This window comes from Mirounga leonina, unplaced genomic scaffold (assembly GCF_011800145.1).
Source record: "Mirounga leonina isolate KUSES-001 unplaced genomic scaffold, KU_Mleo_1.0 Mir_168, whole genome shotgun sequence".
NCBI classification, from domain to species: Eukaryota; Metazoa; Chordata; class Mammalia; order Carnivora; family Phocidae; genus Mirounga; species Mirounga leonina.
Genome location: NW_023270426.1, coordinates 17,439,278 through 17,466,769, shown reverse-complemented (window position 1 = coordinate 17,466,769; position 27,492 = coordinate 17,439,278). Strand labels below are relative to the sequence as shown.

The window sequence follows — 27,492 nt, the reverse complement described above, 5'->3', positions numbered from 1 at the left end:
CGCCAAGGAAGTGGCTTCCTAGCGCGCGGGGCCCTGTCAAAACCACCCGGGCTCGGCCCGCGCCTCCCAGAGAGACGCGCATCGGCCCTTGGCCCCCCAGGCACTGCCCTCCCGGCCCCCCAACTCGCGGACTACAAGTCCCAGCAGCCCCCGCAGCGTGCACCGCCCGCCTCGCAGCGGAGACCCCCGGCCGTCCAAGCGGGGCTCCGGCTGAGCTCGCGGCGGGGCCGGGCGGGGAGGCCGGTCCCGCGGGCGGGGGCGGGGGCGGCTCCGCGACTTCTCCCGCCGCCGCAGCCAAGGGGAGTTTCCAGGAAGTGGCCATATTGGATCCATTCAGCCGCAGCCGCCCGGGCGGAGCGCGTCCCGCAGCCGGCTGGTCCCCGTCGCGGCCCGGGTGCTCGCCCCGGTCCGCCCGCGCGGTGCGAGCTCGCCATGGCGGCCGCTGACCTGGAACGCTTCTCGGTGAGGGCCCTGCCGGGCCGCGGCGCGCGCGGGAGGCGCGGGGAGGGGGCCGCCCTGCAGCCGGCCGGGGGCGCCGGGCGGGCTGTCAGCTCCGCGCGGCCGGGCCTCGACGCGGGGCCGGCGCGGGGACCCCCGAGCGGGCTCCTGGCAGCGCTCGCTTGGGGCCCCGGGGCGTCGGGCGGGGGCGCCCCCCTTGGGCACACGAGAGGCAGACCCCTTTCGCGGGAAGGAGCAAATAAATGCCCTGCCTGGTTCGGGCCAGGTGCGAGGACAGACCGGGGCGCCAGGAGCCGGAGGAAGGCGCGGGGTGGGGGTCGGGGGGAATCCAGGATCCTCCCGACCCCCACACCTCCCTGGGGAGATTCCTAGCCGCGCAGGTGCTGTTGGATGGGCACAGCCTGTGAGAATGAAGCCCAGAAGGATCCGAGGGAGTTCTTCACATGAGCTCAGGGTAGTTGCAGACTTGGATCCTGAAGACCTTGGGCCTGCTTTGCCTTCCCCCCACCCCCTCCACTCGTCTCCCAGCCTCACTCCCTACCTAAGCGCCCAGATCCTGGGGGCGATTCCAGGCGGGTCCCGCCTCAGTGGTCCGGTCTGAGGCAGCCATTCCCCCCGGGAACGAGCGATTCCAGATTCAGCCAAGTGGATGTTTGTTTGGGCCCCAGTCTGAGTTTGCCTTCTGCAGGGCTACCGGCTCCGGTGGTCCCTGCGGGGGTGTCTGTGGGGCTGAGCCCGGCAATAGCCAACTTCCTGAAGATGTTTATAATTCACCTGGGGGAGGGGGGCCTTTTGGGGATTGTGTCTGCCTGTCCCCCGGTGTCTAAGGCTGGATCTGGGTGTGTCTGGGAGGCTGGGCTGTGACAGTAAAGGGAGCTGTGTCCTCTTGCCAGCATGTGAGGCCCTGGTCGGGCGGGAAGGGGGAGGGAGGGCCCGGGGCTGTAGGGGGGGGGGGGGGGAAAATGTTGAATATGTGACTGATAAGGAATTGGTTCTGGGGCTAAATTAAGGAGCTAGGACTTATGTAATTAATGCTATAAATACTATCATCTGAATTTATGTATGTAAATTTACCCTTTAATCTGAAAATACATTTGTTGGTCTACTTTGGAAATATGCATAACTGAAGCAGGAGCTTTTGGTTTCGTAATTTCTGAGGTGTTTTATTCCCACTGAGGAGGGGGCTCTGTGTCAGTCAAGTAAGTTTAAATAACAGGAGGAGCCGACTCAGAGGTTGGGTGAATCAGAGATTTACCTCACCCCTGCACTGTAAATTGGAATTTATGTACCCAAGGAGGGCAGTCCCTGAATCCTAAGAGACCTGCTGATTAGCTGGAGGCCAAGAGATCTGGGAGTGTTTGCGCATCTGTGCGTGCGTGTCTGTGTACATTTTCTGTGCCCAGCTGACCAGAAAGTTATGTCTGAGTCTTGTCTGTGGCCAGAGGTTGCTCTAACAGCTGGTCTTGCTGGTGGGAACGGTATGTAGAGTAACCAGAATCAGACTGCCCGATAGGAATCCTGGACTCCTACTTATTGGCCATGTGACCTTGAGCACGTTAGTTAACCCCTCAGTGTTCTTCTCTGTGTATTGGGATAAAAATATTACCTTACTCCTAGGGTTATTGGGTGGATTCAGTAGGAAAATCCAGGTGAGGTACTTAGAACAGTGTCTGGCACGTAGTAAGGATTCAGCAAATGACGTGTGATACCTGGTGTCCGGGTGGATGTGGACACTGGCCCTTTGTGTAAGAAGGCAGCGGAAAAGGAGTTTGCTCCGTTATTCGGTGCCCTCCCTGGGGCTCCTGTCACCGCACGCCCAGAGATGGTCCTCAGACCCTGAGCTGAGAGTCCTGAAAGCACTGCTGGGAGGTGGGCTGGCAAGGCCCTTCCCCTCAGATTCCCGTGTCGGCATTTCTGTGAGGAGTTTGGGTATCATCTCCTTGCTGGGTCAAGGCACAGACAGGGGACTGACTCAGGTATGGTTGTACGGCCCGAACTCAGGGGTCTTGGTTACTGTGCCAGGTTAAGCTGGCTGGATGGACGCCTTCCACACCCTCCACGCTCTGAGCTGTCAGCCTCCTGGGAGGACTTGCATAGGGTTGAATTTGGGTGGAGACCTTGGGTGGGGTTTGGCCTGAATTTAGGAGTCTGGACTCTGTTCTCTTCTGGCTTGTCATCCTGGGAAAATCATTTCTTTTTCTATCTTGCTATAAAATGGGCCCAACCATACTAATATTCTTCAGAGAGTTTGTGGAAGGTTAATTGCAGTCTATGGCATGTTTAGAGATATGGTTAGGTGTCTCTCCAGCCTCAGGGTTGACTTTGGTGTTAAGCATTGGCCATGAGGGTATGATTTGATGGAGCTTTTGTAGGTCTACACTCCCTGCACCCCTCTCCACCCCCCCAGGCTGGCTTGGTGGTCAGCTCAGCCCTGGCTGGCCTGGAAACTGTCCCATCCTGGAGCTTAGATGAGCATACAGAGTTGTACCTCGAGGTCAGTGCTGGGTTCCTAGTCCCCACATAGCATGATATAAGTAGTCTTAGTAGCCTTTAACATCCGGGCTAGCCTCTGCTCAACCCTAGGTCAGCCGTGGGGTTAGGGTTGACATCTCCTGGATGTGTGTGTCTGGGACAGCCTTCTGGGGAGTTTCTGGTGCCTCTTGTCTTCCTTGAGCAGCCAGACTCCTGTGCACTCTTGCTGTGCTCCTCCTCCTTACTAGGACGCTCCCCCCCCCCCCCCCCCCACTTACTGGGTCCCGGAGTTTCCTGCCTCCAGGGCCATCTCCTGTGTTTCTTCTGTCAGAATCTCCCTCCAAGGTGAGGGAGGCTTTAGAGCCAGGAGAAAGTGCGGCTATGAGGGGGAGAGGGAAGAAGCGTGCAGCATGGCAGCCTCACGCCTGGCATTCCTCCCAGCCAGTCACCTCCTCCCCGCACCCACCCCCCCCCGCCATCTCTGCTTTATCCCCGGCACCATCTGTCACTTCCGTTGTCACCCTGTAATCTTGACACTTCCCCAAGAAGCAAGCTATCCAGGGAGTGCCTATTCCCTCCCTAAAGCAAAAACTGGTGGGAAGGGGTGTGTGGGAGGCAACTCTCTCGTGCAACAGGGCTCTGTCATGGAGTGGTACCTCCCTGTCTTGTAAAAATGGCCAGGCACTTCCTGCTGAGCCATTCTGAGAGAGAGAAGAGAGCTCAGCAAGGGACATCTGTGAAGTTCTCGGTGCCTGGTGGTGTTGAGAGGTCATAAGTGAGCACCACCTGCAAGGCTGCAGCTCTGCCCACCTCCCTCACGGACATCGCGCCTTGCTATGGGTGCCAACTTTAGGAAGGTCTGCCTGGGACCTTGCTTGGAACGGGTCAGAGCAGGGAGGCTGCTGGGAAGCCACTGGCGATCCAAGGGAACACATGATAAGGGACTTACCAGGGTAGAAAGAGAGAAGGTCGCAAGAAGGAGCCTAATTACAGTGCCAGCAAGATGGGAGAATGGATGGAGGCTGGGACGCCAGGCCTGACTTTTGTCGAAAGCTTTGGATGTCAGGGAGGGCTCTGGATGTTTTGTGCCCATCAGGTTGTCGATGCCGGCAGCCCGCAGTTGGGTGAGGCTGCAGACGCTGGTCATTGGTCAGTTTAGGCCTGAGACCCAACCCCAGTGCCCAAGTAACCCTTGCGATGACAAAGAGGGTGAAGCCCTCTGAGTTTTGGGCTCTAAGATGGGCGAGGTGGAGGTATGTATTGGGGGCATTAACTACCATGAACATCCCTGTGGCTTGGGTCCAGCTACCAGAAGAGAGAAGCTGAGGATGACAGAGCAAAGGGCCTGAGGGCTGGCCGGCCTCTGGGTGTCCCCTGCAGCCTCTCCAACCGTTCTGCCCCCTGTGCTGCCTGCATGGGTCTCGGGATCCCCAGGCATGGCCCCCAAGGCACAGGCTTTCCCAGGCAGCCAGACCTGGAGCTGTGCAGGCAGGAGGGAGACCCATCTGACCGGGGAAGGGATATTTTCCAAGGGCAGCGTGCCATCATACTAGAGTCGGAGTGTTCTTTGCTGGAGACTTCTGTATCCTCAGGACTTATATGAGGAACTGTGGCTGGGAAGAGGTGGTGGAAGACAGGGCAAGGGGCATCTCAGTTGTATCTATACTTCAATTGCCTTGAGTGGTCTTGGTGCAAATTAGATATTCTCCTCCTCAGAACACCTGGCTTCTACGCAGTTCTTGGTCCCTATCCTGGAAGCCATGTTGGAGGGATAGAGTCAGGGGAGGAGGGAATAAGGACCTATTTCAGATGTCAGGTGCCAGCTACTCTGTGGGAGGCCTCTGGGGCTTGGGCCACCTGGGGCCCAGGGTTCTGGAGAGCCTTTGGACATGAACCCAAGTCCACTTTCCGGACCTGGTTGTGGGGCCAGGGTGCAAATCTGATACTTTGCCTGGGGCTGGGGTGAATGGGGCAAGCAGCAAAACTATAGTACTGTAGCCCTGAGCCTGCACCGGCCCATGTTGGTGCCCTTGCATTTCTTCACCCCTTCCCAGTGCTGGCATCCATCCTGGGATTGGAGAGGGGGAGGGTCACCTTCAATGTCCACATCCCCCCTTCCAAGGGTAGGGTCTCATTCACTGTGGAACATAGTCTGTTTCCTTCCAGTGATGTCCAGACTACTTACGGCTTTCCCTGCTGCAAAGCAGTGGGGGCTGTCGCCGGAGTCCCCGAGCCAAGTGGGAAAGTATGAACACATGGGTTTCCAGTACCTTCTGAGGCCCAGAGCGTCTTTCTCTTCTCCTCCATGGTGGAAAGGACCACTCCTTCTCGGACAGCACCATAAAGCCCAAGAAGTTGTTGTGTCCTAGGCTTGGGGCAAGCTGGTTGGACCTAGAGACCAGTAACTGTGCTTGGCTTCTTAGAAACCTTATTTTGACTTGAGAAGTGTGAAACAAACTATCCTATGTTGCTAAACGGCAGCCCTGGTTTTCTGTGTGCACGAAAAGGGAGGAAAGCACCTGCTAGTGAGACAGGGAAGCCGAGAGAATGGAGTATAGGGGTCAGGGCGTGGGGTGGCCTTAGGCTCCTGGGGGGTGGTTTTGCTCCTAAAGCTCCTTCACTTCCCAGGAGGGAGGAAGAGATGACTGGCCTTTCGAGAGTGATGGTGGCCTCCTCCTGGGGCCTAGCTGGTGTCTGTCATTATGTCCACCATGGTGGCACCGTGCAGGTTGATCCCTGCTCGTGTCTTCCCCCCAGGTTTTTGGGTTTTTTGGTGCTGCATTAGGAGAGAGACACTTTCGTTCACAGGAGTCTCCTTGATTACAGATAGGTGAATCCTGCCTCTGTCCTCCCCTTCTGGCCCAGGAGAGCAGCATTCTCCCCTGCTCCCTCCCGCATACATCCCTTCGGTTATTTCCCGTAACCTTTGACCTGGGCTTAGAGGCTTGCTGTGGAATCCTGGGATATGAGCCTAAGCCTTTCCTGGGAAAATTCCTAGGATTCCTCTCAGACTCAAGGACAGTTGCGCTATGACCACGGGTTCTGGCCAGTGGCCTCTGCTCTGGCTATTTAAGGCCCAGGCTGCTTAGAGTAGCTAGAGCTGGGGGTGGTGTGGTTTATGCCAGAACATGGGTGGGGAAGGCTCCCAGTGGGGCAATGACTCCTTGGTCCCTTGCTCAAGATTAATAGGGCTTCCCTAGGGCTGGGGCTTTCCTGGGGAGTGGGCTTTCTGTTTGCCTGGCAGGTGCTCAGGCCAATGGGTTCTAGGCCTGGGAGCCGGGGGAAAAAGAGTTGTCTGAAGACCAAGGCCCCGGAGAACTCTTTGGAAGGCCTCGGGTGGGGAGTTGCTCTTTGTCCAGGATTCAGGTGCCAAATACCCGTACAGTGGGGTACCATTTCTGCTTCCATCCCAATGACCAACCGAGTTTGGGAGGCTTGACCTCAGAGTTCTCTATTCATCCACACCTTCTTTGGCTCTGTTGGTTCAGGCATTCAGCAGATTTCTAATTTCTTCAGGATAAAATCATGTTTTTGTGTGGGCGAGCTCTCAGACATGGTTTCTCTCCAAAGCCCACCTCTCTTCTTGGTGAGAGGAGTAGCTCCTCTGGGCTGGCAATTAGGGATGCTCCTGAAAGCTGAGACAGAGCATTTCCTGGTCAGGAAAACGACGTCCTTGTTATCCACATCCTCGTTCTCCACCGGGCTGCATAAGAGAATGCCATTCTCTACTTTGTTCTGCATGGCCGGGCACGGAGGAACACGGAGGAACATGGCTGGCCTGAGTGGTTATTTTGGTCGTTGACTTTGATGTGCCCAAGAAATGATGTCACAGAAGCCCGGGGCCTGGCTCAGGAGCGAAAAGCTTGTTAGGGATTAGAGAGGGGATGATGGCCCTGTGTGTGTAGAGCTCAGAGCTGCTGACTCTCTGGTCTGGAGCTCTGAGGACAGTTGGAACCCCTGAGCCAGCACCTCAGGGACCTGGGGGTGTGCACAGGGCCAGAAGCTGGGCCCGCTCCTCACCCGGGGCTGAGCTGAGTTGTCTTGCTGAAGACTCCTCCTGTGGAGCGCTCTCCCACTGGCCGCCGTGCCCCAAGAGTGGAGACACGGGTGGGTTGTCCTTCCAGCTCACTCTCCTACCAGACGCCGTGTTGCGGATTGTCAGGCCGCAGACCGGGTACAACGCCCAGACAGGTTATGTTGGGCCCCATGGCATTCCCAATTTGTGTTGGGTGCCAACCTTTAACAATTAGGGGATTGCATATGATGATCTGGATTTGTGGATCCTCTTCAAACATTGCTGGATCGGTCAGCACCGCGCCTACGTTCCCACAGTTGGCTGGAGTTGCCGCACCGTGGTGGTTGTGGACCGAGCACAGGCTCTGCAATTCCCTGGCGTTCCCACCTCTCCCTGGGGGACTCCACACTCAGCCAAGTCAGCAGGTCTCACAGCCAGCAAGCCGTGCAGTGATGTAGCTGGAAGCTTGGGCTTTGCAGTCATCCTGTCTCCATTCAGATCCTGGCTTCACCCGCCTGAGCAGTGCAAATTACTTACTCTCAAATTACTTAATCTGGAGCCTCGATTATCTCATCTGTTTGATGGAGGGGATATGACCACCTAGCTCACAGGACTGATGCGTGGACAAAATGACACTCAGAGCCGTACGTGGTAAGCACTCCATAGCTGTTAGGTTTTGTTGTCCTTGTTGTGACTCTACTTTTTCCTCTTCACCCATTGACATTACCTGTCTGGCCTCTCTAGGCCTTTGAATTTAAACTGCGTTCGACTGAGCCCCTGAGGTCTAGGATCCGGTGTCCTCATTTTTTCCTTGGCAGCCATCCCAGTGCCTGGCACATGCAGCGGATGGGTCCTGCGCGTGTGTGCCAAGTGACTGAATGAAGGGGTCAGGAGCCTTGTGAGAACAGGGAAGGCAGTATGGCCTGGTGGTTTGGGGCCAGGGCTTGGCTACTCTCAAATCCTGGCTCTGCCCCGATTTGTTCTCTAAGTGTCCGTACTCCTCAGTTTCCTTACCTATAAAATGGGGATAATAATGGTGTCTGCCACACAGGGTGGGGAGGGACTGCGTAGGAGCCTGTAAGCCACTTAGCTTGGTTTACACAGAGCGGTCCTCAGTGAGTTGTTGGGTCATTCATTTGACATCTGTTCCTTTCTTTGGTTGCAAACACTGAGATGTTTTACTTTGTGCACTCTTTCCTTCCCTGTCCTTACTTTCCTCGCTTTCTCTCTGTTCCTCTGCATTCAGAGTGTCACTTTGGAAACCCTAGCAGTCAGGATGTTCTCAGTTGTGAGTGCTGGATAGGCCCACTCAACTAGTGGAGGTAGTCAAGGGGAGGTGTGGCCAGGGGTAAAGGGAAAAGCCCGGAGGTAGAGTAGAAACTGGCTTTCTCTCTTCCATGGTTTTCTCGGCACTGCCGTCCTCTGAGTGGCCTGCAGCCTGATGCTAGCTCCCCTCATGGTTACGAGATGGTCATCCAGGTTTAGCCTGGGTCACCTGCCTGTCCCCGAGCCAGCCATGGGATCATGCTGATGGGGTCAGGGCTATTAGGACTTACCCTTAGAGTGGGAGCTGAAGTCTTACCTGCAAATTGCAGGGCATTTTGCAGCGTCACCAGGTAGCCATTGGGAGATCTGAAATTTCTTTCTGAGTTGCGTTAGCTGAGACGTGCCGGTGATGCTTCGGGGACTGCTAGCTCCTCCAAGCCTGGGTCAGCTGAGACACCTGGGTCAGGCACCTTGGAGTGAGCAGTGCACCTTGGATCATATGTTGTTGATGCCAAATATAGGATCAGAGAGGTTGGCGTTAGTGAGAGTCACACCGCAGTAGAGCCAGGAAGTCAGATCAGTCTCCCCAGACCAGGGAAGGAGGACCAGTCTGTCCTCCTCAGGACCAGTGGCCGTTCTTCTGTGTGTGTGTGTGTGTGCACGCATGCCCTGGAGATTGACATTCCCATGGGCCCTGAAGCTCCTGAGCAGGCGTCGACTGCCCCAGGTTTGTGGTCCCTGGAGTGACAGAGTGCAGCCTGGGCAACAGTCTGGAGATAAACACCTCCCTGGACTCCACACACTTCTCTAGAGAGAGCCTGGGAGTTGTGTGCATGAAGGCAGCCAGGGCTAGCTGAGCGAGGGAGGATAGGTGGACTTACGTGAGGACCCCCCGCCCTAGTGCTGCTCTTAGCCTTAGGAGCCTGGAACTGTGACAGAGTGGGAAACTCAGAAATGGGATGGTCTCTGTTCCTGGGCAAGCACTCTGCAGCTGAGTGCGCGCGCGTGGTTTCCAGACGCAGCTGACTGGGTGGGTTTTGGCGGCAGGCTACAGGATGTTGGATTGCATCCTGATTGTGTCACCCTTGGAAGAAGATGATGAATAAACACAGAGCCTGCTCTGCAAGCACAGCACGCCTTAAATTTTGGAGATTTTCAGTCTCGCCTGAAAAAAAAAAATGCTCTAGACTAACCGTTCTGTCCTCCATTTGATCCTTAGGCTTCGATGAGCAGGTGGAACCGAGACTACATAATGCAGCTCTGTGTGAGGTGGGCAGATGCCCCGGTGCCGTAGCGATTGAAGGCAGTGTTCAGTGGCTTATAAATGGCGGCGTTGTGTGGCTTGTTGGGCATACTGGTGGGAGGGTGGGAAGAGCAGAAAGCCCGACCTCCCCCAGCCTGCAGCAGCCTCGAGGAACTTACGAAGAGTTGGAAAACCAGGATGCATAAAAAAAGGACAACGCATAGTGCAAAGAAATGGGGTCATAGCCAAGGGAGGGGTGTGGAATGTAAGTATGTAGGGCCAGGTCGAAGCAGGTGCCAGGGAAAAGGGAGAGTGAGCTGTGGAGTCTGGAAAAAGGGACCGGTTGGAAGAATGAATTCAGAGTTAAACTGGCTGGGTCTCTGAGGAAGGCCTCAGACCATCAAGGGCCCAGAATGCCATGCTGGGGGTTTGGACCTGACCCAGGACATCCTATGCTGTCTTTACTGTTTCTAATGTGGGCACCAGTGAGAGGAAGCTGCCTTTAGGGCCTCTCTGTTGGGTCATGTTTGCAGTCCTGGGGGGAGCCTGGGCTTGAGTGGGGAGGTTGTAACATGATCCCCTGGGGATATAGGAGATGGAGAAAGGGTCAGCTGTAAGAACAGAGGCTCTGTGGTGAGAGGGTCATCAGAGAGCAGGTGTAGGGGTAACCCTGACTTGTTTGAGGAGATGGTACCAGTGCCCAGAGGGTCCACGTGGAGTCTAGGCTACCAACACACACCTGGCTATCATCAGTTGAAGTCTGCAGTGACTGAGCCAGGGTGGGGGGTGCGGGGAGAGGGATGGGCATCATTGGTCAAGAAGGGAAGGTTGAGTGTATGTGCCAGGGGGCTGTGGTTGGGAGGAGAGAATGGTTAGAGGGGTTCAGGCTGAGCCAACAGGCTGTGGCTACTAAGGAGTTAGGGAAGGCTGAGGTGCTGAGCAGATCCCTCTGCAGGAGGGCAGGCAGCCAGGGCCCGGCCCACTGGGATCCACACTGGTGTGAGAACTGCCACCGTCCTACTGATCAGTAGCTCCCAGGGCTGCCTTCATTTAGGCCTGTTTCCTCCCCCTCTGGAGCTGTGGACAGGACGGCAGGATGGGGCTTACACCTTTGCCCTTCCCTGGCCTTGCTCTTTCTAGTGGGCAGCCAGGGCCGAGGGGCTCAAGAATAGAGCAGATGTGTTTCTGCCCAACATGAAGCTGTCAGAGGCCTGCCCTCACGAGGGCCGAAGCTGGAAAGTCTGAGCCTGGGAACCTTCCCTTGGGAGGACAGCATTTTATCCCCATTCCCAGGGAAGCGGAGAAATCATCCGCACAGATTGGAGTCTGACTTTGACCCTCTGCTTCGGGTCCTGGTGGTTTCTTTTTATAGTGCTGTGGATCAGCTCCAGTGGCCCCAGCTCACTCGGGACCTGCTGCCTGCCTCTCTCCTGAGGCCAGGCCTCCACGTTCTCATCCAGAATCCTCTGCCTAAATGACCAGGCTGGAGTGGGTGTGGGAAGGTGGCATGAGCCAGAGCCTGGGAGTCCCTAGACAGCACAACGGAGGCAGGAGGGATGAGGCCTCAGTCACAGTGCCTCAGAGACTAGCCCTGAGACCCAGTGGCGGGTGCGAGGGAGCACCGGCCCCGTGAGCAGGGCCCATTTGTGCTCTCTATGCTTGGGTGCATGGGGAGCAAGGGGTGCATGTGGAGAACTGTGAGCCCGGCCCATTGGTGGCGGGGAGGCCCTCTGATGGAGAACTAGTGTGAAGGGGTCAGGCCAGACCTGTCTCTGCTTGAGCCCTGCTTCAGTAGGAGTGTCTGTGAGGTCTGGGAGGGAGCTGCCGGAACATACACGCTATCCACTCTTGGCCTCTTGAAATCTTTAAGATCTGGGGACCATCTGGGGCCCCCTCTTCGGCAGGAGGACAGGTGAGCCCTCAGGGGTAGCAACTAGGATAGATGGTTTCCTGGGCCATCTGTGCCAGGAGACGCCCCAGTAGAGAAGAGGCATGGGTGATAGCCCTTTTCTGGGATGGAATCAGGCGCCCTGACATGCCCCGGGCTTCCTCTCTAGAAGCTCCTCCGGGAGTTGGAGCTCTGGTGCGCTCACACTGTGTCCTGAGATTTGCTGAGAATTCAGACAAGGGAAGGGGGGCGGGACATTGGGGTTTGGCCTCTCCCCACGTGGCCCCCCTTCCCCAGTGGGCTCACTGCTTCCTCCGTTTCTCTCTTGGCAGAATGCAGAGCCAGAGCCTCGGAGCCTCTCCCTTGGGGGCCACGTGGGCTTCGACAGCCTCCCGGACCAGCTGGTCAGCAAGTCGGTCACACAGGGCTTCAGCTTTAACATCCTCTGTGTGGGTATGTGTCATGGTCTGGCTGGGGGTGGTCTCAGACGGGGTGGGGTGGGGGACAGGAGCCATCCAGGAGATGGGGTGCTGCTGCCCCGTCCACCTGTTGAGCTACCAGGGACCTCCCAGGCAGACTCTTTGGGGGGGTCAGGGCGACGCTTTGACTGGTGTCTTTGCCAGGGTTAAGGACGGAGCTGGGGGGCCTGACTCCAGGGGCCTTGAAGAGTGAACAAAATTAGACCTGTGAACGTGCTTTGTAAACTGAGAGTGTTTATCACAGAGGTTTTTAGATTTGTGTGTTTGTGTTAAAAACATTCACTGTTGTTCCTACTGTGTGTCAAGGACACTATGGTAAACAAGACTCCCCTTCTATTATAGTATCATGTGAGTTCCAGCACACATCTGAACAAACAGAGCCCCAAACAGGGAGACTCTGGGAGGTTCTATGTGCCTCAATGCTCCCAGAGGGCACAAAGAGCTCTGTCAGACCACCCCCTCCAGGTGTCTACGCCCTGGCATCTGCTGGGCTGTGGGTGCGCCTCAGGGAGCAGCCTATCCTGAGCCAGATAAAGCTAGATGGATCAAGAGGCCACTGGTGGCTTCACACCCTGGCCCTGCTGGGCCCATGACCAGCCTGGGCCCAGGAAGGATGGTGTGCAGAGCAGGTGACTGGGTCCCACTGAGGCCAGCAGAGGCTACTGTCCAGTGGATCTCATAACTGCCCACATAGCCATGGCTTATGTCCAAGTCAGCCTTCTGGCCCTTGCTTCCACACATTATTTTATTTTATTTTTTTTAAGATTTATTTATTTATTTGAGAGAGAGAATGAGAGAGAGAGAGCACATGAGAGGGGGGAGGGTCAGAGGGAGAAGCAGGCTCCCTGCTCGGCAGGGAGCCCGATGCGGGACTCGATCCCGGGACTCCAGGATCATGACCTGAGCCGAAGGCAGTCGCTCAACCGACTGAGCCACCCAGGCGCCCCCCACACATTATTTTTGAGGCCACCGAGAAGGATGGTTTCTGGGGAGGGGAACAGCGAGGGATGGAGTGAGAGGCCTGCCCGTCTCTCTTGTGTGGACGCTGAGGGTGCCTGAGCCCCACCCATCCTAGCCGGCAGCCAGGGACAGCCCCGGCTCCAGCCTTTGACATCCTCTCTCCTCCACTCCTTGCTCCCAGGGGAGACTGGCATTGGCAAGTCCACGCTGATGAACACGCTCTTCAACACGACCTTTGAGACCGAGGAAGCCAGTCACCATGAGGAGTGTGTGTGCCTGCGGCCGCAGACCTATAACCTCCAAGAGAGCAATGTGCACCTCAAGCTGACCATTGTGGATGCTGTGGGCTTCGGGGATCAGATCAATAAGGATGAGAGGCAAGAGGCGGGAAGGGTGGCCCGCCTAGTCTCATCCCACTTCCCTCCCTCCCTTCCCCCGTGGCGGCCTTGGTTCACCCTGCCCTGACACTCTTCATTCCAAGCTGCCCCCATACGCATCAGCCGGCCTCATACCTCACAGGGGCCAGAGGAAGGCCTCTCAGGGAATACCTCCTGAAGACCTCTTTGGAGGTTAGGAGGCAGGGTCGGCCACCTGTCCCCAGACAGGGACCCCCCCCCCCCCAGGCAGAAGCCGCTTGTCCCCACAGAGGGAAGGCTGGTGGGCAGCCCCACGCCCTGCGGCTCAGTGCCCGCCTCCTGGATGATGGAGCTGTCTGTAGTTACAGGCCCATAGTCGACTACATCGACGCGCAGTTTGAAAACTACCTGCAGGAGGAACTGAAGATCCGCCGTTCCCTCTTTGACTACCATGACACGAGGATCCACGTCTGCCTGTATTTTATCACGCCCACGGGGCACTCCCTCAAGTCCCTGGATCTGGTGACCATGAAGAAGCTAGACAGCAAGGTGTGCACCCCCCAGACTCGTTCCCTGGGCTTCATGGTCCTCCCCTGAGTTGGGGGCTGTGGTGTGACTGCCCACTCTGGTCCCTGACAGGGGCTCTGCCGCTTTGGGCCCTGCAGATAGGCCCATGGGTTGGTCCTCTCTCTGTCTTCTCTTGCATTTGTCCCTCCTGCTCCAGTGGGCTCCCCTCACTCTGGGCTCTTTCTCTAGAGCTCTGTCTCATGGGTCGGGTCCTGAGCCCCTTCCTTTTAGCTGAATTGATTCTTATTTTCAGGTCAAAGCTGGGTTTGCCCAGAGGACTAACTTTGGGGCTGGATGTGGTTTGGGGGAACCAGGGCTATAAGAAGCACCACCCGTTAGAAAGGCCCCAGTGGCTGGGTTCAAGCCGGGACTGCCCATGGAAGCAGTTGCATCTCTCTGGCCTCCTGCCCGTCTGCCCAGGGATGTGGCCTGGGCAGGGCTGTCCATAGTCAGAGAGAACTAACCTGCTGCCCACTCCCCTGATCTTGGCAGGTGAACATCATTCCCATCATTGCCAAGGCTGACACCATCTCCAAGAGTGAGCTCCACAAGTTCAAGATCAAGATCATGGGCGAGCTGGTCAGCAATGGGGTTCAGATCTACCAGTTTCCCACCGATGACGAGGCTGTTGCCGAGATTAACGCAGTCATGAATGTGAGCATGGGGCACTGGCCTTGGGGCCAGAGGGCTTGGAGCCAGCACAGATCTGTGACACATAGCTCCAGAGACTCTGGTTTCCCAGGATCCCAGCCTTAGCTTCTCCAGGAAAGACGGGTGGGCATCTGGGAGCCAGCCGGCCCTATGTCCTATGGCCAGGAGCTGGGAGGAATCGGGTATTGGGCTGGTGCTGGGCCTTCCCTGAGTTTAAGTTTCACAAGATAAGGATTCTGGGCAGGAACTGAAACCTGGAGGAGTAAGCAGGCCAGATGCCAGGGCTTGGGAACTTGGAAGAAAGCCAGGCTTGCAAGTCCTGTGAGGGAGCCTCTACTGGCCCCTGGGGAGCCCAAGGGCTAAAAGGACCCCTCGAACATGAGGAAGACGGGGTGCAGGTTCAGCCTGCTGCCCTGTTTGGAGGCTCTAGGATACTTCTCCAAAAGAGAGCCAGGAAGTGAGCCCTGGTCAGGCCTTGTTCAGGTCTGGCCACCCCTCCCTGGGGCCCAGGACAGGGTCTGTCCACTGGTCTGTCAGCCCCGTGCTCAGCCATCCTTGGGCTCCTTTCTAGGCACATTTGCCCTTCGCTGTGGTGGGCAGCACTGAGGAGGTGAAGGTGGGGAACAAGCTGGTCCGGGCACGGCAGTACCCTTGGGGCGTGGTGCAGGGTAAGTGCGGTGGGGAGAGCGTGTCCGCAGTCGGGGGCCCAGGTGGAGCATCCTGTCCTTCCTGGCCGCCCGCAGCCTCCGTCCCGTGTCCTCCCTGGGACCGTCCCTTGCCCGTCCCGCCTCTGGAGTCTGCCCGTAACACTTTGACCGCTGTCCTGTGTCCTCTCCTCCCGGTGCCCATCTGCGTGCCCGCCTGATGACCCACGTGCCCTGCGCTTTCAGTGGAGAACGAGAGCCACTGCGACTTCGTGAAGCTGCGGGAGATGCTGATCCGGGTGAACATGGAGGACCTCCGGGAGCAGACCCACAGCCGGCATTATGAGCTGTACCGCCGCTGCAAGCTGGAGGAGATGGGCTTCCAGGACAGCGACGGCGACAGCCAGCCCTTCAGGTGACCGCCTGTCTCCACAGCCACACTGGCGTCCGCGCCTGGGGGCTCGTGAGCCCGGGAGAGAGGCCGTGGGGGCCGCAGCATCGCCATCCCCCTTCTCTGGCTCTGCCCCCCCCCGGCCCGCCGCCGTCCTACCCTTGGCCTCTTCTGTCTCGGCCTCCACAGCTTGCAGGAGACCTACGAGGCCAAGCGCAAGGAGTTCCTGAGTGAGCTGCAGAGGAAGGAGGAAGAGATGAGGCAGATGTTTGTCAACAAAGTGAAGGAGACAGAGCTGGAGCTGAAGGAGAAGGAGAGAGAGGTGTGTGCGGGCTCGGGTTTGTGGTGAGGCCAGGCGAGGGAGGCCGGGGCCTGGCGGGGTCCCCACGAAGCCAGAGCTCCCCCACTTCTGCTCCCAGCTCCACGAGAAGTTTGAGCACCTCAAGCGGGTCCACCAGGAGGAGAAGCGCAAGGTGGAGGAGAAGCGCCGGGAGCTGGAGGAGGAGACCAATGCCTTCAACCGCAGGAAGGCCGCGGTGGAGGCCCTGCAGTCCCAGGCCTTGCATGCCACCTCGCAGCAGCCTCTGAGGAAGGACAAGGACAAGAAGAAGTAGGTGGTGGGCCCCCTGTCCACACTGGCTCTTTTTCCCTCTGGGCGCCACTCAGTTTACTTTGGTTCTCGCCCATGCGCACCTGTTCACCGTTTTGCTCTCATTCCCACCTGCGTTCCCACCTCATTCTTGCCCACCTTTCTTTCCCTCTCACTGGTGAGCTTGATATCTCAGGATACAAGGTATTTGTGCACTCTCTGTCTTGCACAAGTGACCCCTTGCTACCCCCCCCCCTTTCCCCCTTCTCTCTCTCTCTCCTCTCTCTCTTCTCTCTTTCTCTCCTCTCTCTCTTCTCTCTCTCTCTCCTCTCTCTCTTCTCTCTCTCTCTCTCCTCTCTCCCCCCCCCTCTCTCCCCCCTCCTGCAGCCCCTTCAGAGCTGGGGTGGTGAAGACTGGGCCATATATATAGGCAGGGTGTGGGCCCTGAGAGGGTGTAGAGGTCTCAGCGAAGGTCTTTCAGGCCCAGAGAGGGGCAGGGCCTGGGAATGTGAGCACTTCCAGATTCCAAAAGCTCCTGTGGTTTCTGCTTGGGCAGCTGTGGTGCATCCCTCTCAGTCTCTGAGACAGCGGATGGGGGACCCGCATTGGCTGGCAGGTGGTGATGGAGGGAGCAGACGCTTGAGCCCAGGCAGCACTGACCCCTTGGGCAGTAGGCTCACTGCTTGGTGGAAGGAAGGACAGCAGCTCCCCGTAGGCAGCTCTGGGGGTTCTGCCCCATAGACGGGCTGCCCTTCAAGTTAGAGTTGGAGGAGAGAGGACTGGGGAGGGCAAGGAGGCTTTTCCCAGCCTCCAGGCTGCAGTCAGCTTCTTGGCCAGGTGGGGGCAACTCTGAATCATTTCTCCTTGGCTTTTTTCAGAGGCTCTTTCCACACTCTCAGCTGGAGTCCAGATGCCCTGGCTCCTGGGGCTCTCCCTCCTCCAGCTCACTTCATTCAGTGTCCCGTACCACATCCCACTGTGGGATCTCGTCCATCCCTGCTTCCCCTGCCCCTGGCCTGTGTCAGGTACCCTCTTTCTCTTGTCAGCTGAGGAACTAGGCGGGTGATTCCATTTTTGCCCTCATCCTTGGGCTCCTTGGACTCCCATTTCTTCCTGGAATGTTTGGGAATGTGTGTGTCCGGGTCCTCCTTTCCTTGCCCTGTGGTTAAGGCCATCCAGGGCACAGGAAGCTACACATAAGCACAGCAGCGTAGACACATGTACGGAAAAGAAACTTCATGAGCTGCTCCCTGGGGGAGGCCAGGGGGACAAAACCAGGCATTTAGGAATTGAATGCTAGTTCTTATGCCTAAGGCCTGCCCTCTGCTTTGGGACAGACCCTCCTCCTTTCTATAGCCTCCTTCATCCTGCTCACTGGTGACCCCCACCCCCATCTGCTGGTACTGCTGGCAGAGATGATTCCCTGCCTGTCCCCAGGGAAGACGCTAGCCCCCAGTCCACCCTCCGCCATGTGAATTTGCTCTCTGCTTTGCATTTGTTTCCAGCCCCGGCCCCATGTCCAGCTCTTGGCTTGGTGAGCCTGGGGACTCTGTAAATTGGAACCCATGTGGGTTTTAAGCGAGTGGCTCAGAAATCTGGTTTCTCCTGGAAAGGGATGTGTGGGTCTGTGTCCCAGGTGCTGGCACCTAACAAGACTTTGCCCTGCTCCTTGCCTATGGTGCCCAGGCCATCTGGTTTCAGAAAAGGAGAGTCCGTTAGGAAGTAAGTTATGGAAAACCCCTCAGAAGCGGAAGACGAGGACCGGTGGCCAGGTCAGGGCCGGGGGGTGGAGAGCAGGCTGGCTGGCTGCCCGGGCACAGCCCTCAGGGTGGGAGTCCGTCCCCGGTGTCAGGGCTCCCTGCTTTTCCCATGTGGCCCGGGTCTGGGAGACAGGTGTTCTCAGCTTGCTGGACATGCCAGAAAGCTTCAGTCAGTTTGGCCACCAGGAGAGACCCTATGCTCCCGTGCTGGCCTTGGGGGGGGGGGGGGGGGGCAGGAGTGGGCTAGGCAAGGTGGCTGGGAGCACTCCTTCCTCCCGTCCTGGGAAGGGGGTCAGTGTGGAGTGCATTCGAGGTGGTGGTGGTGGTGGGGGTTGTTTTTCATGACCGTTTAGTTGAATTGCTTTGATGGGTTATACTTGGTCTTCAAATTTTAATCCATTTTTGCAAAATTACTTCCCAATCAGATCTTGACCCTCAGCCTGGGATGCCACAAACTGAAGCGAATTCTCTGCTTTGCTCGTCACAAATGCCAAACTGACTGCCCTTTCCCAGCATCCAACTCGCTGTCTTTTGTTTCTGTTTGATTTGGTCGTCTGCGTATCTTTTAATGTGTCTGTTTTTGTTTTGTTTGTTTTATTTTTATTTTTCAGTTAACGCACGCACAGACTTACATGTCAAGAGCGGACTTTAGACTTTCATGTGTTAAGTTGCTTGAGTTACACCTTGTGACCCTTCTTCTCCCATAACATGGTGTGAGGACGGACTGGGAGCCGGTACAGACTCCAGTGTTTACAGCCTTGCTTTGTCCCCCGCCCCCACCCCCAGGCTGCCCTGGGCCTGGCGGGCCACCCTTCTCTATGCAAACACGTCAAAGCCATGAATGCTGGAATCCAAAACTGACAAGGTTTATTTTTTTCAGAGCCAGTGGCTGGTCTTCCATTTACAGTGTCACTATTCCTTGACGGAGCAGTTATGTGCCACTCTCGCGAAGGCCCCAGCCGGCGATGCTTGGCCTAATTGTTCAGCGTCAAGATGGCAACTCACGCGGTGCCCTAGGGGCGGCCGCGTGGTCTGGTATACATGCTGCAAAAGTCACCTGATTCCCTTTCATTTTAATTTTTCTAACCTAGAGCTTAATTTCAATAATAACTTTTAGGAGACTTCTAAATTTTTATTTTGGCACAAGCGTGAAGACAGATAATACCCTCTCCCGTTATTTTCATAAGTAACCCAGATTCCCTGATTTTTAAGAACTAAAAATATCTCTAAATTTTTCTTATGTATCAAGCATCCCTATAATATTTAGGGAGAGGTGGGCAATAAACATCCTGTGAGGACAGTGTTCGGAATTTCTTTACGGATGAAAGTGGGTCATGAACAAGGACCACGTCCAGTGTTTTTAATGCGAATGTAGATGGAAAGTAGCCCAAAGCCGTTGTCTGTGGGCTCCAGAGGTGCTGCCTATAAACAGGGACCAACTCCACGTGTGTGTTAAGTGTCTGATTCCAACTAAGACCCCCAAACCAAGCCTGCATATTCCCAAATGCAGAGGACTCAGCCGGGAAAAGGTTTTTTTATCTCAAGGTCACTGTTTTCTGTTTTCCTGGCTGAGTCACAAGGAAAAGAGATGAAGGTGTCTGATGCGTGTGGACAATTTCAGAAAACGCTACCAGCGAGGGAGCCTTCCCCTCTCCACTGCGTTCTTCAGGGGATCATTTTAAGAAAGAACTAGTGGCATTGATTCTTCTCCATTCCTGTGGGTTTGCGAGCCAGTGGGAGTGTCAGGGCTGAGGATATGGCGTGATACAATAGGAGATGAAAAATGAGTAGCTCAAAGGAAGGAGCTCATTTAATGTTGATGGGGCACTGTGCTGGGCACAGACTCCCCGGAATAACGCGCAGCCCTACCCTCAAGGAGCTCACGGTCTAGAGCACTCCCTCGTCAGAAGCCTTGGGAAGCTGCACTAATTTATTGTTGCATTGGTCGTTTGTTTTTCCTTGTCCTCCATCCTCCTTCCCATCACTGTTTCTCCCTTTCTGCCTTGGCCCCTTGGCTTTACTGATTTCCAGGACCAAGTCCTGGCTTCATGCTGTGCTTCCGCGATGGGGCTCCATTCAGAGTGGGGAGGATGCCCAGAGTGAAACTCTGCCAAGTGTCCTGCCGTGACCAGGGGTGGATCCAGATTGTGAGGGGCTTCGGTGTGGGCATTCAAAAGGCAAATGGGCATATACCTAAGGCCCACGTGGGCCTCAAGTGACTTGGCTTTAGGGGGATTATATGCCTGAGAGTGTCTTCAGTTGGGTTGAAGTGTGACCTTTAAGATAGCCTCCGTGAGCTAACATATTTCTGAAGATGAGGCACAGCAACCCCGCGGATTCACTGGTTATTTAAGAAATGGAGACTCCTGGTTCATGGGCCAATCTGGGGACTCTGGAGTGGATATATTCTGCCATCCACCCACCACAGCCTGTGGGCTGCACCCCAGGCATACTGGAACGCCAGACTTGTGGCTGGTTACCTGCCTGTGGGTGCAACGCTTCCCAGCATCTCTGGGGAGAGCTGGCACTGTTACGTTTTCTGAGGTCTGAGCTGCTTCTGCAGGTCCCGTTGGCTTTAGTGAGCCTCACTGCACTTCTCTGTCTGTGCTGCTTGTGTTTGGAAGTTTATCATCGTTAGCTGAGACCAAATTAGTCCTGGGTGCACGAGGTGAGCTTAACCCGGGCCATTATTGAACAAGCTCCCCCGCCCGGGACGGGAGGCCTACCTGCGGTATCTGATGTGCCACTCCTTTGCAGAATCACCTTTTGGCATTATCAGGGCTGTCAGTGGGGCTATGCAGGGCATTTCTAGCATGTCTTTCATAAGCCAAGTTGATTTTGGGTAGAATCATGTAATTTATTGTCCAAACTGAGACTTTTCAGAGTAAAAGGAGGTCCTGTTAGTAATTATGCCAGATCAACAGGTGTAAGCTGGAATGATCTCAGGCAGACCGGGATGTATGGTCACCCTGGTGATGGGTAACCTGAGTCTAGGTGGTTTGAAACTGTACAAACTGACTGAATATATGTTTCTGTGTGTCTCTGTGTGGGTGCTTGTTAAGTGGGGCTCGTATTACTGGATAAGAGGCCTGAGGGAAGTGTGGCTTGCTCCTCCGTTATGTTAACAAGCTTTTCTAAAACTGCTTCACTTGTTAATTCATTTATTCCTTCATACATTGACTGTTTTTGTTCTTTTCCATTCACTTTGTACTCTTTTTTTTTCCCATTAAATTTTGCATTTATTTTGAGTTTTTGTGGTGTCTTTTTTGGGCAGTAGCTTTTCTGATTTAACCCGTTTCCTAGCCTATTAATCTGCTACAACTCTGGTAAAACACAGCTTGTCTTTTCTGTGAACTTTGTGGGGTTGACCAGCTTCTATAGGAGTTATGTTTTAACAGCGACTTCTGCTCTGGGCATCTGTGAAAGGCTCTGGAAGGGGTGTGGGATGGAGGAAAAAGTTAGGGAAGAGAAGTCACAGCCTATGGTCCAGGCATCTTCAGTGGGGGACTGGGTGCGGGACCAGGAGAGGGTAAACACTGCCTTTTAAGAGTTTACATCCTTGTGGAGTAGGCTTGACATGGGACATCTGATACTTGAGTTCTTGTGGTATATCAGCCATTGCTCTAAGTTGCATTATGTGCATTAATTCCTCTCATCCTCATAATAATCCTATGATTAGGTACTGTTTTCCCCATTTTGTAGGTAAGGCACAGAGAGGTAAAGTCACTACCCAAGGTCACACAGCTAGTAACTAGGGGAATTGGGATTTGCATGTTGGTAGTCTGTGTCCTTAACTCCTGAGCTATAGCTCCTCCGTGGCAACCCAATGGGATCACAGAAGAACAGTGAAAATGTAGCCCAAATTCAAGTGTGCAGTCTGACACTGTGGGTTGATGGACCTGAGATGGTTTGGTAGAGATGGGATGCCCTGTTGGGTGAATATTTGGTGGAAGAAGCGCAGACGGGCGGTTGAGGGAAGTGATGACAAGCTCGTGGATCCACTTGTTGAGGCGCTTTCTCTGTTGGGTACTAGATTAATCTTTGGGAAGACCAAAATGAGGAGAGGGAGACTAAGATCAGGGAGCTGACAGCCCAGCAGGGAGCCTTGTGTTGCAGACTTCTCTCATGAAAGTACCGCTCAGCTCTGCCTGCAGGGAGGCAGGTACCAGGGAAGCAAAGTCTTCCTCGAGCTCTGAAGGACAGAGACTCTCCAGGAAACCAGAGGAGAGAAGGGCCTCATTGGTGGAGGGAACAGCACTGTACAACTCAGCTCACCCATTTGGGGGAAGTAGTATTTGGATAAGAAGTAAAAAGGCCCATGCTACTCACCTATCCTGCTCTCAGCCCATCTGCCCGAGTCTCCACACATCTCCATTTTCTGCAGCCACGGTCCTTCACCAGCCCCTGCCCTTCTGGAGATGGGGACAAGAGCGAGACAGATTGTGTCCATATTTCTCCCACCACAGTGATCCCCGATCTCTGATCTGAGGTGGGAAAGGAGTTCCTGAAGAAAAAAAGGAGAGTAGGATGGGACCTGGAATCCCAAGGCACACTTGAACAGCATAACAACTTCTCTTAAACTCACAAGTGGTACTTTGGCAATGCACAAGTTTGCTTTCCCGAAGAAGAGGAATATGGTTTACTGAAAGATGGAACAGGGCTGTACCTTATCCCAGTACAGGGCTCACAGGTCTGCCTTCTCCTTTTACTCATTTGCTCTGATTGAGAGATTAGCTCTGAGGACCCAGTTTACACCCAGAGCTACCTGATTAAGAGACTTTGCAGTTCTCCAAAGTCAGAGACAGCCTGCCCTGGGTGGGCCCTCACTGTGAGCCCATATTTTGCCCACTGTGGCACCCACTCCAAGTGCAAGGAAGGAGGCAGAAGGCAGTCGTGGCCCCCAGTGGGAGTTGCCCTGAGCAGCGTGCTGCCTCTCAGCTTCTCCCTCTGTGCTGGACGGGAGACAGTTGTTGCTGGGACCCAGGACAGGATATTCCAAGAATACTGGACTATCAAGTCTACATCCATGGTATCTGATACACTGAAAATAAGATTCTGACAAGGTTGAAAGGAATTCAAGTTTATTTTTACAAAAGCTCCAACGAGCAGATTTGTGTGGAGAGGAGGTAGAGATCTGTACAGACACTGGTATAGTTTATCTGGTCTCCGACTGCTCTGCACCCACTAGCCGCCCCCGAGGCTTAGCGCACTTACAAAAACTGCTCACAGTGGCAAGACTTCACCAAGCACTGGTAAACAGTGCTGCAGTCATTCCTATCCGCCGCACAACTGGCGGACGTGGCTGCCTGGGGAATGGCTCTGCCGTGCCGCGGTGTCAGAGAGCGGGCTTCTCCCTCACAGCCATGCTGGTAAGCGCCTTGTAGCAGCACCGTGGCTGGAGCAGGCTCAGCCCCAGAACCTGCTCATTTCAACCCAAAGCTCTCAGAGCTGTGTTTCCCCCACTGGGGGTCGGCTGCTAAGATCATTCTTTAGCACAAAATTCCTCTAAGCTCAGAGACTACTTTGATTAAGAGTAACAGAGGAAAAAACATGTTTTAAGCTTGATCAACTTGCTGTACATTAAACAAAGCATACTTTATGATCCAGTTTTTGTAAGAGAAGACCTAAGTCAGGACCAAGTCAGGGGAAATGCACCTGGAGAGATGGTCCCATTTTTGCAATGATGGGCAGGGTCACTGGGACTTGAAGTGCTAGGTTTGTGCTTGGTATAAGCCTGGGAAGTTGGAAGAACCTGGCCAGCTCTGGCCAGTGGAGCAGCGAGAACTGGTCAGTCAGAACCAGCCCGGCCCTTCGGACCTGAGCAAGACCCACCGCTGGCTTGACTCCAGCTCCCTGAGGGACCCATACCAGCCCTTGCTGCAGAAGGAAAACCAAGCTACAGTATGACTATTCATTCCTTCACCCTGGTCTCAGACCCATGGGAGAGAGGAAAGCAGGGTCTTGATTTTTCAGACTGTCCTTCCCACCAGTGACCCTGACCTGCCTTTTTCCCTCTTTATTGCCTTCTAATGACCCAGGAACTTTTTCTCGGTTGCTTTCCAGTGCCTTTTTACGTCCTTGTTACAGGATCAGTAAAGCCTAGAATTCAGAGGAGTCCCAGCAAGAAGGGGTTGCCATTATGCTCGAAAGGGTACTAGGGATAGGGGCACAGAGGCCGGGAGGTGGGACAGAAAGTTGTCTGAGCAGGAGGACTACAAACTTCTCAGATGCTGCTTTACCAGTCCCTTGCAGTGGCTCAACTGCTCAGTACTGACCTGTAATTAAAATAGAGTGGTCATCCTTGAAGCAGAACCATTTTACATCCTAAGTCAAAGTTTGAGTGCTAAATTGTTAGCATAGAGCAATTTCAGGAAGGTCTAACCACTCGACTTCAGAGCATTAACCCCACCATCTCAGGGACATCCATCTCCAACCTCAGCGAAGCTGTTGTTAGTCTAACTATGCATTCCATCTTACCCTGTCCATCCTCAGGGATTCCGACCCTTCCATACCTGCCTCATGGTACCCCAGTACCTGGTACCATAGAGTCCTATAAAGCGTGAGGGGTCTGAAACTTAACCTCTTCCATATTAAGCTCAGGGTTGCCTCCTCCTGAGCTGTGCATGTCCCACTGACCTCACCCCATCCTCTTGACTACAAGGGCAGCCACTGAGATAAAGCTCTTCTTACTGTCAGAGAAACCCACCAATTGGTCCAGTAAAGGCAACATGTATCCCATACTCATCCAGAGGGCATGCCAAGTGTACAAAGGCTAGCCCTTAGGGGAGACTCTTCACAGAGTCACTGGCCAGAGCATCTTCTGGAGCCCACAAGGGTGATGTGTACCATTTTGGGGGCAGAGTGCATCAGCTAAAGGGGCAAAGTGGAGAGCCTGGTCTGGGGCCAAGTTGATGTCTACCTGTGCTTTCTTTAGCAGATCAGATATAGGAGTACACCAGTCGGGCATGAGCCTCTCCAACTCTAAGGTGATGATGACCAAGGCCAGTGTGGAGCCCTTGAACTGCAGCAGCTGGTGGCCCGCCATACAGTGCTGCAGCTGCCTGGTCAGGGACGCGACGTGGAGGGAAGGATTCCTCTGAGGCAGCAGCTCTACCACGTGGGGCCAGCCCACGACCACCAGGGCGTGGAACTAGAGACCGTGGTTTTTAATGTTAGAACACAAACCCCCCTACCTTTCATAGATAAATGACCAAAAGTGCAAACAACTTCAATTTCCATCAGGGAACATCAAAAGTTGCCCCACCCTTTTCATTCCCATCCATGGCCCCCCAAGGGACTTGAGGCTTAATACTCATTCTGTGGCCAAGCTGAGCTTCAACCTTGGAGAGAAGAGACAATCTGCTTCCTGACATGGTCATTATGAGCTTAAAGTACCTAGATTACAATGTTTCCATGCTGAAAAACAGAAGCATACTATTCAAGATTAAGGTAGCAGAAAAGTTACTTGTATCTGTTTGACGTGAGAAGAAACTGCAACTTGGCAACAGTGGCCAGTTTCCATAATGAAACAGCCCTTAGTGATTTAATCTTCATGCTTCATAATAGACCCAAACCCCATGACATTTCCACATTGCATAATTTTGCCTTACTAACAGAATCATATCTTTAAGGATGACCATCATTCCCGAACTAAAAAAATACCAACTAATACGACATTTTTTAAGTGCCAGATCAATATGGTCTAAAGCCTCAATAAGGATTGTGTGTAGGTGAATAAAGACAGCTAAGTGAATGTGTGTAAAGTGTAGCAAAAGCAGACAGCTTTTTATGTACAGTATTCATAGAATGGAAAGCTAAATATTTTTGCAGTGTGTATTTAAAAGAGAAACTCGCCACAATAGTGCCGTTTAAAAATCTTTATAAAGTTAATTTAATGTCTTTTAGAAGTGGGAGTCTGGTGGAACTGTGTTGGGTTTAAGATACATTTTCACTCTTACGTATGTCATGAGCCTTGTGGGTCACCTCCCCGTGGTGCATGCTCAAGGGCGTGTGCCCGCCTGTGCTTGGCCGTCCTACGTTGTGAACAGCTGTTCCAAAGGTACAAATGAGCCTAGGGTAGACTCTGCCAACCCCTCGTACTTACTATGGTCAAGAAGTCCAGCGGCGTCGCAATATAGAGGTCCCAGTGCAGTCTGTCCAAAATAGCCAGCTCCATCCTCAGCAGCTCATTTGGGGTATAGCCAGAGCCATAGTGCTTTAAGAAGTCTTTTACGCGTGGAATTAACTGTAAAAAGAAAATAAAGAGGCCAAAGCCCTGTATCATGTTAATGGTAACTTGTTTTCTTATCCATGGGAACTGGGAATCCATGACCCTAGTAGAGTTGTCTTCTGGTGACCTGCCACAGAAAATGCTTCAGAAAGAAAAACCAAGTCAGATCGTGGCAGCATGTCAAGTCCCCAGGTAGTTAGGACAACATGTAGTGAGTGTCACATGCTCACCCTCTGCAAGCAGGTTTTAATTTTCATTCCAGTGGAGTTAACATACAGTGTTATATTAATTTCAGGTGTATAATATAGTGATCTACTGCAAACGGGTCTCGATCCCCAAATACACGCCAGCTCATACCAAAGGTGATTTTGAGGGTGGGGCTGTGCCGTCTGCCCTATTCAGCTGCATGAACTCACCCATGGTTTTCGTTCCTATCATTCCTGTTCCTGATCCCTACCATGATTACTTGTCCCAGAGAGAAAAAGTATGCCTTTGAGCTTCCTGGTCTACACCAGACAGGCTCATTCACAAATCCTCCCATGGTTTTGGCAACACCATGGCTGCAACCACATTTCCTTCAACCTTGATTTAAGGCAGTTCATTTCTGGAAAAATGATGACTTTTTCCCAGAAGGACTAGTAAGGCTTGTCTATGGGTACACGTTCAAGTACAGGTGCTTCAAAGACTAGCTCCTTTTTTAGGTAAACAAAGTATTACCGTAGCTTCCGCAAATGCTTCTTTTAAGGGTCATTTGATTTTTAGTTGGACAGAAGCAACTTTGGGGGAGCACAGATTATATTCTAAAGAACAGGGATTAAAAGCATTTTTTTTTAAAGATTTTATTTATTTGACAGAGAGAGGGAACACAAGCAGGGGAGTGGAGAGGGAGGAACAGGCTCCCCGCCGAGCAGGGAGCCCAATGTGGGGCTCGATCCCAGGACCCTGGGATCACGACCTGAGCCGAAGGCAGACGCCCAATGACTGAGCCACCCAGGCGCCCTGGTTAAAAGCATTTTTATGGAAGGTTTGGAACTGGACACACAAGCGATTTTTTTTCTGACCCCTCAGACTCTGAGCTCAGCCAAGGGGGACCCTGTGGAAATGACAGAGACTTCACTATCCCCAAAGGGGGACAGGTTGTAGAGAGGGAAGGAGGGGGGTTCTGGGAAGGGTATTCGGAGAGAATCTTCTGAACAGAAACCACAGTGAAACTGCAAAGTCCAAGCAAGCCTGAAGCACTTGTAAGGGGGCGTCTCCTCTACCCCCAGTGCATGGCCCTCCTGCCCCTCTCAGAGAAGAGTCCTAGAGTCCCTGAGGGCCAGCTTCATTGACACAGACAAGTCCTTAAATCTCAAACAGATTTCTCAGATGTAGTTTCTAGGGGTGGACGTTAGGCCACCTGGTTTGGGAGGCCTTTCTCCTAGCTCAACAGCAGAGGCTTCTGTCCAGTGGGAGGCAGCATCGAACATCAACCAAGGAGGTAAGATCCATCTGCTAGGAGGTCAGGCCTCTGGGTCTGCTG

The 27,492-nt window shown here is 54.1% G+C and overlaps 1 protein-coding gene across 6 annotated transcripts; it reads left to right on the top strand.

The window, feature by feature from the left end:
* The first annotated feature begins 230 nt into the window (after positions 1-230).
* Positions 231-26,023, top strand: SEPTIN8 (septin 8). Of its 6 annotated transcripts, none has more exons than XM_035014109.1 (10): positions 231-462; positions 11,676-11,796; positions 12,964-13,159; positions 13,507-13,687; positions 14,198-14,359; positions 14,928-15,024; positions 15,247-15,415; positions 15,581-15,713; positions 15,811-16,001; positions 24,675-26,023. In XM_035014109.1, exons 1-10 carry the CDS (start codon positions 433-435, stop codon positions 24,838-24,840), a joined length of 1,446 nt encoding a protein of 481 aa, XP_034870000.1. In that variant the 5' UTR covers positions 231-432; the 3' UTR covers positions 24,841-26,023. The 6 variants fall into 6 exon arrangements, with proteins under 6 accessions (XP_034870000.1, XP_034869999.1, XP_034869997.1 ...); XM_035014108.1 differs by having other exon boundaries at positions 233-462; positions 13,501-13,687; positions 24,678-26,023; XM_035014106.1 differs by having other exon boundaries at positions 234-462; positions 13,501-13,687.
* Positions 26,024-27,492: the final 1,469 nt, after the last annotated feature.